Source organism: Alexandromys fortis, unplaced genomic scaffold (assembly GCF_014885135.2).
Source record: "Alexandromys fortis isolate MF-2015 unplaced genomic scaffold, M_Fortis_MF-2015_v1.1 scaffold_218, whole genome shotgun sequence".
Lineage (NCBI taxonomy): Eukaryota > Metazoa > Chordata > Mammalia > Rodentia > Cricetidae > Alexandromys > Alexandromys fortis.
In genome coordinates this window covers 390,272-403,019 of record NW_026068112.1, presented here as the reverse complement: position 1 = coordinate 403,019, position 12,748 = coordinate 390,272, and the positions used below count along the sequence as shown (strand labels likewise).

The 12,748-nt window shown below is 45.5% G+C and overlaps 1 protein-coding gene across 2 annotated transcripts in view; it reads right to left on the bottom strand.

Moving 5' to 3' along the window:
* Nucleotides 1-1,279: 1,279 nt before the first annotated feature.
* Nucleotides 1,280-12,748, bottom strand: part of Vps45 (vacuolar protein sorting 45 homolog) — a 62,742-nt gene continuing 51,273 nt past the window's right edge. For both annotated transcript variants that reach the window (XR_007589065.1, XM_050124599.1), the window contains one exon: nucleotides 1,280-1,502. Coding sequence is in view for 1 of the 2 variants with exons in the window: in XM_050124599.1 (XP_049980556.1) it covers nucleotides 1,415-1,502 (88 nt within the window). In the remaining variant the exon portion in view is untranslated. The remainder of the gene's footprint in view (nucleotides 1,503-12,748) is intronic.

Genomic DNA, 12,748 nt, shown 5'->3' with positions numbered 1-12,748 from the left:
GAGACAGGGTTTCTCTGTGGCTTTGGAGCCTGTCCTGGAACTAGCTCTGTAGACCAGGCTGGTCTCGAACTCACAGAGATCCGCCTGCCTCTGCCTCCCGAGTGCTGGGATTAAAGGCGTGCGCCACCATCGCCCGGCCATATCTCTGTATTTAATCTTTGTCATCACATGAGGAAGGCACTAATTATTTTCACTTTATGGATGAAGAAACTGAGCCTGCCACAGAAAGACCAATACTCCCAATATTGTTCATATCACATAAATTTGAATGATGCCAGAGAATACTTATCAACATATACATTAAGGGGCTGGAGGGCTGGGTCAGCAGTCAAAAGTGCTTGCTGCTCTTGCAGAGGACCTGAGTTCAGTTCCCAGCACCCACACTGGGCAGGCTGTAACTCCAGCTCCAGGAGATTGGTTGACCTATTCTACAGAGAACCAGGGACTGTGCTGTGGTGTTTTTGCTTCAGTTATGTGAGGACCTTAATTTCCTACCATTATTGATATCATCACTTTTTACTACTTTCAGGAGAGGAAAAACTGAGACCAGAGTTTTCATCTGCTCTGGCATAACTAGCCATGCCCGGGGACCGGCTGTGCCTTCGTTGTATGGTATAACACCATCTCAAGTCTCACCTTGTGAATTCCCATGAATGAGCCTCAAAGAAATCAAACAAAATCACTCATATCTCTGCAGACTGAATTCCTACTGCAACCCTACAGGGGTTCCCAATGCCACAGCAAATGGCTCTCCAAAGAAATGAGTGTGCCAGATTGAGGTGAACAGGAGACGAGGGGCTGTGTCCTGGACCCCTTCCTGGGCCAGTAAGGGTGTGAAGAAAGAACAGACACAAACACAAGTACAGAAAAGCTGGGTGGGTTGTATGCACTCTGCCTCAGCAACCTGGAACCTCAGGGCACTTAGGTACGCCCCCCTCCCCCAGAGGCTAGCTAGTCTCAGGTGGTGGTGTCTGTAGGGGGGCAGTCTCAGCTGGAGGAGGAAGCTGTCCTTGCTAGTCTTTTAGAACACTCCCACTTGGGCGGAGGAAGGACTTGCCTCTCTGAATGTGATCTGAGGGAAAGGCTTAGTCAATTGCCCATAGTTCTAATCCCATGGTCCTTCACATGGCTGACTCACGTCACATGGAACTTCTCTTGCTCAGGACATAAGGGACGGTACCGTGTATCGCACACGGCTTTCTGAATCCCTCATATCTCTGACAATCCATTTCTCAAGAACAATCTCGACCAAGCCCATCAAACTCTAAAGCAGCCGCTGTCAAATACACAAAGAACACATTTATTCGATACAGAACACAAGGGGGTTGGGATGGGCTCGCGCGCCAGTCCTGGTGAGCCCTCCTGAGGCCCCGGGAGGCAGGGAAGGGCTGAGGCAGGGGTACCCATCGTCATCTCATCTTCTGCTTGCTGACCTCGAGGTGGCCTGTGTGCTCTCCCTGCTGCGGCTGTGCAGCCCCGATGCCAGGACTTCCTCTAGGAAACTGACACAGAGAGTCCAGGTTATTTAGCAGAAAAGCAAAGGCCTCACCAGAATAGAGCATCATTTTCCTGGCACTGAACATGGTTTGATGCTGTGTGCTGGGTAGAAGGATGCTGGATAAAGCATCCAGGCCAGGGCTGACAACATCCAAGCACACGACTGTGTCTTCTTTTTCCTTTTGTTTCTGGTTTCTCTGTATAACAGCTCTGGCTGTCCTGGATTCAATCTGTAGACCAGGCTGGCCTTGAACTCAAGGAGATCCGCTTGCCTCTGCCTTGAGTGCTGGGATTAAAAGCGTGCGCCAACACCTTGCCTGGCTAAAATTTTCCTTGTTTTTTTTTTTTTTGGACAGAATTTTTTGACATGGCTCTAGCTGACCTGGAACTCAGTATGTAACCTAGGCTGGCTTCACGTAAGCGTTTTCTCTCAGCCTCCTGGGTGGTGAGTGTAGTCACACGTGCCTCACGTGTGCCACAGTGTCTGTGTAGAAGTCAGAGGACAGCTGGTAGGGCTCAACTCAGGTCATCGAGTGTGTCAGCTGGTGTCCCACCCACTGCGACTTTAAAAAGAAATTACAGGATCTGAGATCTTTTAAACCTTAGGACAATGGTTCTCCACCTGCCCAATGTGTTGACCCTTTAATACAGTTCCTCGTGTAGTGCTGACCCACAACCGTAAAATTATTATGCTACTACTTCATAACTGTAATTTTGCTACTGTTATGAGTTGTAATAGAAACATCTGCTATGTGAGCCCTGTGGGGGTTGTGGCCCACAGGCTGAGAACCACTGCTTTAGCACCTATTATCTCTATCTCCCTAAAACACAGATTTATCAGCTGGATACTCTTTCCTCTTCAACATCTTCCTACAAACCATCTGTGTGTGAAGTGTGTCATGAACGCACGCAGAGGCTGGTGGACAACCTGAGGTCTGGTCCTCACCGTTCACCTTACACAGGGTCTGCTCAGGCTGGAGTTTACTCAGCTCCCGCGGGCTTAGTGGAGCCGCCCACAACATCAGCGGAATAAACGAATTATTAAAGCATTCGTCAGTGGTGAGCGGTGCTTCTAACATGAGCGCTATCTAATGGCGCTCGTAGGCATGCTCAAGATCAAGACACAGCTCTACAGCAGAGATGACTGGAGGGTGCCTCAGAACTGCCTGTAGTTCAGACCTGGGAGATTCTGGGGCTTGGAAGATTTACATTCTCGACTCCATTAGAGACAAAAAAAAAAGCTCATTTATCTTCTGCTGAAACACAGGTGCCTCTGTCTGGCCTCGCCTTTTGGCCACTGGACTGGAAATACCAAAGGACACTGAGCTAGGGTCAGGACAGGAGGTGTCATTGCCATCTGGAAAGGTAACGGTCTCCAGTAAGACAGAAATTGTGCTGGGTGCCCTATAGGACCTTGTCAAGTGATCTTTGCTCATTCTCGACTCTAGTAGGAAGGAAAAGAACGTGCTAAAATTATGCAGTGGGTTCCTCCCATGCAGATCGGTGGCCCGCACATTCCTGACTGCAAAGAGAAGACACGGTATTTTGCCAAACCTAATTTTGTTTCCCAGGGCTATTGTGACTTTTCAGATAGCTATTTAGGGACTTTGATGAGTCATTGCTGAGAATGCTTAAAAATTATGGGCAATGAACATATTGGTGGCTGTATCCTAAATTTAGACTGTTTAAAAACAATGAAACAAAAAGAATGCCTTTTCTTGTCTAGATTTTTTTAAAAAAATCAATTTCACCTAAAAACAAACTAAAAAACCTTCTTGTGGAGCTAGAATCCAGTTCAATTCAGTTAAATTCAATTTAATAAGCGTTTCCTGAGCATGACTGTGAGCTACATGGAGCTATGTGTGCACAGGGCCACAGCTCACGAGTCCTATTGTAAGGGGCTCTCAGAGCCAGATACACAAGCACCCCTGGGCAGCGTGTGGCATAAACAGCACTGGACTGGCAGTCAGCACTGCTCTTCCTCTGTGCGGTTCTCAAGCTCCTCCCCAGCTCTACAGATGGAAGAGGAGTCTGGGAAGCAAGCCTCAGAGACTCGGTCATGCGCAGGAAGGCAGGCACTGGGCTAGAGAGAAGCCCCAGTGGTGAAGAACAAGGCTGCTCTCCTAGAAGACCGGGGTTCGGTTCCCGGCACACACAGCACCTCACATCTGTCACTCCAATTGCAGGGGTCTGACACCCTCGTCCGGCCTTTGCACACATACAAGCAAACACAAAACAAAAATAGATCCTCTTAAAATGTTTGTATCATCTTTTTAGTTTCTGGCAACAGAGCAGCAACCAATACTCAGAGCATTAGTGTTCTGCTAATCACTAGGTAATTTCTATGAATAACTGTTCCTAAACAATGTTTTGACAATACTACACACATATGTACATGCATGTACAAGTCTAAGCGTCTTTCTCATAGTCACTATGGTCCAGAGGCAGACATAACAAGAGAGAGGAGGGAGAGCTGAAAGGCTGGCCCACGGGACTAACACTGTCTAATGTATCCATGCACTGGAATGGCTGGGGAGATGGCTTTGTGGGTAAAGGTGCTTGATGCTAAGCCGGATGCCCTGAGTCTGACTTTTGGGTGCACACGGTGGAAGGGAGAACTAATGCCCACATGTGCCATGCTATGCATACCCCTTCCATATACACACTGAGTAGTGTAGTAAATGGGAAATGTAGTTTTTGTGTCTTATGGACCATGTAAGAAGAAACTGTGTTAATCCAAGTGTGGTACACACATAGAACCCAGCACTTGGGGTTTCTGTTTTCCTGAAAACTTTTGGACTTTCCAGCCACAAGTTCATTTATTTTTTTAATTTAATTCTCCTTTGTCTATCTCTCAAATTACATGAAAATTGATACTACAAAAGACATGTCACATTTCTTTGTGTCCTTGCATGTCCCCAGGACGAATCATATTCTAATTTGAGAAATATAGGCTTGTTCAATTCCCTCGCTGAAGCCTGAGATTGTCACAGGCACATCCTGCTCACTCTCCTGTTCTCTCCTCCTCTGCCAGCTCACAGCACTCCAAGTCTCTTCTCCTGTGCCTGCAAACCATGTAATCGGAGTACGCCAACACTCCTGACTCTTGTTTCTTTTACTCCTTGAAAGCAGCAACAGCAATAGCAAAATAGGTAAAAACAACAAAAAGCCTCTCAGGTTTCAATAGACGGGTGATCCAGAAGAAAACTGGCTTGTCCACAAAAGGAAATGTCACACAGCACTGAAGAATGCATGAACAAAGTCACAGAATGATAGAGATAAATCTTGGAGGCAACACCTACAAAAAAAAAGTGTAATACTACTTTTGTTGTGATTAAAACCAAGCAAAACTAAACATTATTAGTAGAACTCTATCCATTGCTGACAGACAAAGATGCACAGCCCTGCATCAGAGCGAGGGAAGATAAGGGCTGCAACCGGAGAGGAGCGCATGGTGCCGGGCAACGTTATAGTCCTGGAGCCAGGCCAGCGGTTCATGTGTTCACTGTGGTGTGCTTTCTAACATAAATGCTATTTCTTTTATAAATATCAAGTGATAAGCACAAATTTTAGAAGTTTTCTTACTGTACAATTTCTCAGATCTTTAACATGCTAATGTGAGCTGTGTCTTTCAGGAGCGTGTGCAGGCCTGTGCGGCTGTCTCTGTATACTCTGATGTGAGCTGTGACTTTCAGGAGCGTGTGCAGGCCTGTGCGGCTGTCTCTGTACACTCTGATGTGAACTGGACTCTCTAGGAGAGTGTGCAGGCCTGTGCAGCTGTCTCTGTACACTCTGATGTGAGCTGTGACTTTCAGGAGCGTATGCAGGCCTGTGTGGCTGTCTCTGTACACTCTGATGAGAGCTGTCACTTTCAGGAGAGTGTGCAGGCCTGTGCGGCTGTCTCTGTACACTCTGATGAGAACTGTGACTTTCAGGAGAGTGTGCAGGCCTGTGCGGCTGTCTCTGTACACTCTGATGAGAACTGTGACTTTCAGGAGAGTGTGCAGGCCTGTGCAGCTCTGTCTCATCTCATGTACATTCTTTAAAATGGATCTATCAGTACCTCCCCAAACACACTTCTGTAGAACGGACCACGGGAAACACTGAANGAGTGTTCGGGTGAGCAGGGAGAAACAAACTAGTTTCATGACCTCTTTACTATCTGTTTCCTCACCCGCGAAGTGAGATCTCATTGGGCTGTTATAAAAATTAAACAGAGTTGAATTGGACCCGAACATGGTGGCACACACCTTTAATCCCAGCACTTGGGAGGCAGAGGTGGGCAGTACTCTGAGTTTGAGGCCAGCCTGGTCTACAAGAGCTAGTTCCAGGCCAAAGTTACTGAGAAACCCTGTCTCAAAAAAAAAAAAAAGAGAGAGAGAGAGAGAGAGAGAGAGAGAGAGAGAAAGAAAGGAGGAGGAGGAGGAAGAAGAAGAACAACAAAGCTCTTGGCCCCATCTATTACTTCTCTCACTGAGAAGAAACTGAGACTCTGCAGGAATCCAGCACTGTGTGTGTGATTCACTGGAGCTCCACGTGCAGAGGAAGAAGGAGAAAGGCCCTCGGTACCTGCAAGGGAAACGGACTCCAGGGGAAAGAACCACTGTGCTCTCAGTCATGCAGGTCCAAGAGGAAGTCAGCAATAAGAAGACAGGCACACAGACATGCTTTCTTACCGCTGCGAACACCCAAGATGTGGAGGCAGGAAGATCAGGAGTTAAAGGCCAGCCTGTGCTACATTAGACAGTGTCTTGAAAAACCAATAAACAACAACAACAACGCCCTCCTCTGGTGGGCAGGCTAGCATTTTGAAATGTTTCTACCCTTACATGCAGCCATATCTTCACACTGCTGCGAGCACAAAGGAGGGAGCTCAGACACATCCCAACTCTGTGCTTCCAGATGTGATCCACGCAAATCAGCTAGCATCTTGCTGGTTTTCATCTGGAAGCTGGGATCACAGTGACCTTACTGCTCGGATTAGGACGGTTAGATGAGTGAAGGAAGCCTTCTAGCACCGGTTCATGCTCAGCTAGCTGCTAACCACATGGACAGTGCATAAGGACGCATAGGAAACGTTTCTAACAGTTTCTGAGTGAGCAATGACAGAGAATATCAGCCAGCGGCTGGGTCAGCATGCATGGGACCCTGGGTTCAATCCCCAGCACTGCTCCAACAGGTATGGTAGTGCACACCTGTAATCTGAGCACTCAGGAGGACCAGAGGTCAAGGCCATCCTTGGATATATCTTTGGATGTCAGGCTGAGCTACATGAGAACCTGACTCAAAAACAATTGTTAAGTAATATATCTCAAGATAGCTCCTGAATTGGGTGCATAAAAATATTTATTATTGGGAGCTAGCTACAGAGATGGCCCACAGATTAAGAGCACTAGCTGCTCTTCCAGAGGACCTGGGTTCAATTCCTAGCATCTACATGGCAGCTCACAACTATAACTCCAGTTCCAGGGGATCAAGCATCCTCACCCAGACCTACAAAATACCAATGCACATAAAACAATAATAAATTAAAAAATATTTATTAATGTAGAAAAAACTGATGATTGGCAATCAAACAACAATATGATTCCATCAATAAAACTGACAAAGGTATTTCTTGAAAACACATTGTCTTTTATTTAAAAATAGCCTTTGTGGTACCACACACCTTTAATCTCAGCATTCACGAGACAGAGGCAGGAGGACTGAGAGTTCGAGGCTAGTGTGGGCCGCATAGGGAGAGCCAGAATCAGAAAGTGAAAGGCCGGGGAAAGGTTTCTACACGCGGCGAAGACCACAGACTACGCTCTAGGTCAGTGGCAGCAATTCTTACGGTGGCAGTTTGATATTTTAGTACCTCATTTTGGTTTAACGGTGCTTATAACTAATATTCTTAATATCTTAAAGATTTATTTATTTATGTGTATGTACAGTGCCTGCAGAAGCCAGAAGAGGGTCCTCTGGAATTGGACTTACAGATGTGAACTGTCAGGTAGGTGCTGGGAATGGAACCTGTAAGAACAAGTGCTCTTAACTGCTGAGCATCTCTATAGCCCCTAGCTCTATTATTTTTATATAAAAATTGTATATTGTTTTTATGATGAAAAGTTGTCTTTAGTTAATGTATCATAAATTAGGGTCAGGAGACATACTTAGATTTGTGTTCTGGTTAAATTCAACTTTTCTACTTTCAGGTTAGGCTCCCTCACGCCCTCACGGCTTCCTCTCCAGCACCTTGAGGAGATAATCACACACAAGCAGTCTAGGGAGAAGCTGGTCAGAGGCAGGAACAAACCCACAGAGGAAATCCCTATAAAGCGATGTGGCTCCACACTTTCAGTGGAACCCGAGATCACCGAGTTGAAGAATGGTGTGGTCTGGACTTCTTTCTCTTTGAAATGCAAATTCTGTCACAGTATCCTAATTTTTCTGTAAATAATTCAGGGACTGAACCAACTGTGGTCACAGGAGAAGGGCAGAGTTTCTAGTGTTCCGTGCTAAGGAAGGATCTCTAACGCACTCGCTGACAGCAAGCGTTAGTCCCTCCTGCTTCCAAACTCTCATCAGCTGCCACTAGTCAATCCAATTAATCATTTTTATTTAAATTTTACTTGTGATGACAAACACCGTAAAATGAAATGACTCTGCGTCCTCGCTTTTACATTATTTTCTCACTGGCAGAGGCTTCATGCTTTGCTTACAAGTGACGTTTAAAAGCAAAGGATCTGAGAAAGCACAGCCGGTCTTACTTCCCTCGAGTGTTCGGGTGAGCAGGGAGAAACAAACTCGTTTCATGACCTCTTTACTATCTGTTTCCTCACCCGTGAAGTGAGATCTCATTGGGCTGTTATAAAAATTAAACAGAGTTGAATTGGACCCGAACATGGTGGCACACACCTTTAATCTCAGCACTTGGGAGGCAGAGGTGGGCAGTACTCTGAGTTTGAGGCCAGCCTGGTCTACAGAGCGAGTTCCAAAACATCCAAGGCTATGTGGAGAGGTCCTGTCTTAAAAAACAAACAAGGAACAAAACCAAAATTGCAAGTGTTTAAAAGTCACAAATGTGAGATGCAGAGGTAATTGAAAATGTTCTGGTTGTCATTAAAAATCACTAAGATAAAGGGAAATTTCAGTGAATAGTTACTTAACTCATATACCCCAAATTATCATTACAGCACATAATCAATTTAAAATTATTAATAGGATGTTTTATTTTTTTGCATTTTTCTTTGAAATCCAAAATGTTTTTTTATAGTCAAATAGCCACAGTCAAGAGCTCAATAGTTAGTTACACGTGACTAGAGACCATGGTAGTAGACAGCATAGGTGTAAGGTATTAAAACAATTGTAGCACAACGTAGGCACACATTGTAATTTAGTCCTTAGTGTTACAGTGTTTTTTTAAAAAAACATTTATTTTTATTATTTTTAAAGTTATGTGTGTGTGTGTGTGTGTGTGTGTAGGGATGTGCCTATGAGAGCAGGTGGCTATGGAGGCCAGAAGAGGATGCTGGAGTCCCTGAGCTGTAGTAACAGTCATCATAAGCCGTCTGATGTGGGTGCAGGGCACTGCATTTGGGACCTCGGTAAAAGCAGTATTCATTCGTAAGCACTGACCGTCTCTCCGGCCCTGTAATGTCCTCCTGAGTGCCTGCTATAGAGTGTGCGCCCCAGAACCGGTTGGCATCAGTGGTTATGGGAGCCAACACCTACCCTGGACCACACAGTGAGAAGACAATCTCGAGGCTAGATCAGGGGAAATCTCAGCCCGTGCTCCAGAGCTTTGCTTTTTCTACTTTCATTTTGTCACATGCGTTGCTGGAGACTGAACCCTGGCCTTGCATGCCAGGCAGGTACTCTACACTAGGCTGTATCCCCAGCTCTACCTTCTCATTTTAAAATTGAAATAGGATTCACAGATAATAAAACCCAGGTTTCCAGGGTCTCATTTGCTGAGCGTGACTAACGAGTGCAGTCAGATAACTGCTTCATCTGCTGAAGGATGGTGGCTTGTTTGTCCCAGCCGCCCAGATCCGAAATCACCACACAGAAACTGTATTAATTAAATTACTGCTTGGCCCATTAACTCTAGCTTCTTATTGGCTAACTCTTAAATATTAAGTTAACCCATTTCTGTTAACTTGTGTATCGCCACAAGGCTGTGGCTTACCAGCTAAAGTTCCAGCATCTGTCTCCAGCGGCAGCTCCATGGCTTCCCCTGACTCTGCCCTTCTTTCCCCCAGCATTCAGTTTAGTTTTTCCTGCCTAGCTCTGTTCCCCTATAGCTCTGCTACAGGCCCAAAGCAGTTCCTTTATGAACCAGTGATATTCACAGCATACAGAGGGGAATCCCACATCATTCATCAGTTGAGAAGGACGGTCCTATGCCCTGGGTAGGGGCTTCTTACAAACCCGACAGAACTCAGCAGGAGCCATGGAGCTCGTGCCAGACTTTTTAGTACAAAATGTTAACTAAGTTGCTTTCCAGAAATGTCAAGCAAATTCACATTTCTATTCAAGCCGGACACATGAATTGGGATAAACTTAAAAATAATCAAGCTCAGGGGCATGGATTTATTAATAATATACATGATATTTATTGTAGCATTATGTATTTTAAAATATAAATGATCTAAATGGCTGATTACAATGATTAAAGTCATATCTTTACATCTTAATGAAATTAAAATTATTGTAAAGAATGTGTGAACAACTGAAAATGTTTTCAATATAACGAAAGTAAAAACAAATAGGGTCTGGATGTGTTGGCTCACACCTGCAGTCCGGCACTCTGGGAAGCTGAAGCAAAAGCTATGAGTTCAAGGCCAGCCTGGACTATGCAGCCATTTACTGCTGCAAAAATCTCCCTCACTGCCCAAAGTAAACCTGGTATGGAATGGTATACACGATACTATCCTAATTATGTCCAACACAAAAACAAAACCCAAAAATCTTCATGTGGGCATGTGGGCTTGTGAGATGGCTCGGTGGGTAACGGGATTACCAGAGTTCAGTTTAGGGAACCCCCATGCTGGAAAGAGAACAACTCCTGTGAGCACAGGTGACTCTGTTCTACGAGTCAAGGGAGGAGAGAGCCACAGTGGCACTTGGACGGGTTTCACTTTTCTACGCATCTACTCCCTGTCTGCAGTGAGGACGGTGAATCACTAGGTGGAAGGGGACGGCCCACTTACCTGCTGCTTAGACCCCGTGCCTCTGCTAGTTAGAGGAAGGGACTGGAAAATGAAACCTTTAGTTGCTTTGCAGATTTATAGCCACTGAGGGCTTAACTGAATCCAATGTAAATTTCAGTGAAACAGAGAACCCACCATGTGTCATGGTTAGCTCTGACTTGGGAGGGACACGGCAGGAAAAGGGTGGCTGGTCTGGGGTCAGCCAGTAGGATGCATTCTTGTCAGAAGTCTTAAGAAGGAACGAACGGACAGTTCTAGAGACTGAAGGTCAGAAGGTGCTTCTCAGGCCAACTGGTAACACATTCATCCCCTTCCCCTCCACTTCTATCCTAAATCTCATGGAAACAGCGATTCTATTCCATTAGAAGAACTGTGTCCATTCGGTTCGGGTCTTAGCCTCTTGGCTCACAGAGATGACCCAGTTGCTTCTAGTGAGGACTAGAACTCTTTACTGTTGACTGCTTGTGATGGGGTAAGGTTAAAGCCCAAACCAAGATTCTCATTTGTCTGCAAGGATCATGCTCTCTAAAAAAAAAAAAAAAAAAGACAACGAAGACTCAATTTATTGCAGGTAAGTAAATACTGACTACAGTTGACTGGGCCTACGATCCTGCATTTTCATAATAAACAAATGTTCATTTGGGGGATAACCCTTTAGTTAATATTAGCTTCCAAAAAGTTCTCGAAAAGATTTATTTACTTTTTATTTATGTGTATGTGTGCACCTGAGTGAGATTATGTGTACCAATTCCTGCAAGTGCCTGTGGAGACCAGACGAGGGAGTTATAGACAGCTGTCTGCGGCCTAGTGTGGGTGTTGGGAACCGAACCTGGGTCTTCTGCAAGAACACAGCATTCTGAACTACTAATCAATGTCTCCAGCCCCACACTAGCTCTGGTAGCTCAGATGACACTCTGTCCAATGTGGTGACTTTAGCCTACAATGCACAAAGCTCTCACACAATAATAATGTTCTAGGTAGGAGCCGAAAGAGGAAAACTACTCAGATATCAAGATAATGTGGTGCGTGCATACAGTGAAGGGGTCAGTCACAAAGGAATGAAGTATGCTATCACAACATGGGTGAGCCCCAGGAGATTATGTTAGCGAGAGAAGCCACCCAAAAGAAAGCATAATTTCATTCAAACTATGTAGAGAAGAGACATCTATGTGGACAGAAAACGGCTGTGGGCTAGAGTGGGAGATTCTTTAGGGGTGGTGCTGACACCTGCACACATTTATAAATATGCTGACAATCAGTGCGCCCCCCATGGAGCCAACTGTGATATCAAAATAATGACCATCTAGGCTGGAGAAAGAGGCTCAGTGGTAAAACGCACTTGCTGCTCTCCCAGAGGACTCGAGTTCAGTTCCCAGCACTCACATTGTGTGGCTCATGACTGTCTGTAATCCACCCCCAGAGGATGGATTGCCCTCTTCTGGTTGTCATGGGCCTCTCCACAAGTGGCATATACTCATCAGACACACACACACACACACAACTGTCATGTTCTATCATGTTCTCTAACTCACAGTGAGTCTTCTGAAACCTCAAAGCCTGCTTCCAGGAGTGCAACTTCTCCAACAAGGCCACACCTCCTAACTCTTCCCAAACTGTCCCACCAGCTAGGGACCAAAATTTGAAACATGAGCCTTTGGAGGCCATTCTCATTCAGACCACCGCACTATGTTAGAAGCGAACAGCCTCCTTCTGTTTGAGCTGGGATTTAGGCCTAACCAAAGGCCATCCCAATTACACCTAATCAGAGGAGACTTTAGAGAAACACGTCCTGTGACTACAGCTGCCTGCTCATCGGAACCCTGCTTCATTATAGCCAGAAATTCACTATTGATGGAGGAAGGTCATTGGTTAATTAAATAAAGAAACTGCTTGCCCTGATAGGTTAAAACATAGGTGGGAGGAGTAAACAGGAGGAAGAGGAAGTGAGGTAAGACTCCTCAGACAGACCTGACAGCTCTGCTCTCTGGAGTAGAGACGCCAGGCTCCGCTCTCCCAGGCAGCTCTGTAGGCTAGAATCTTCCCGATAAGCGCACCTT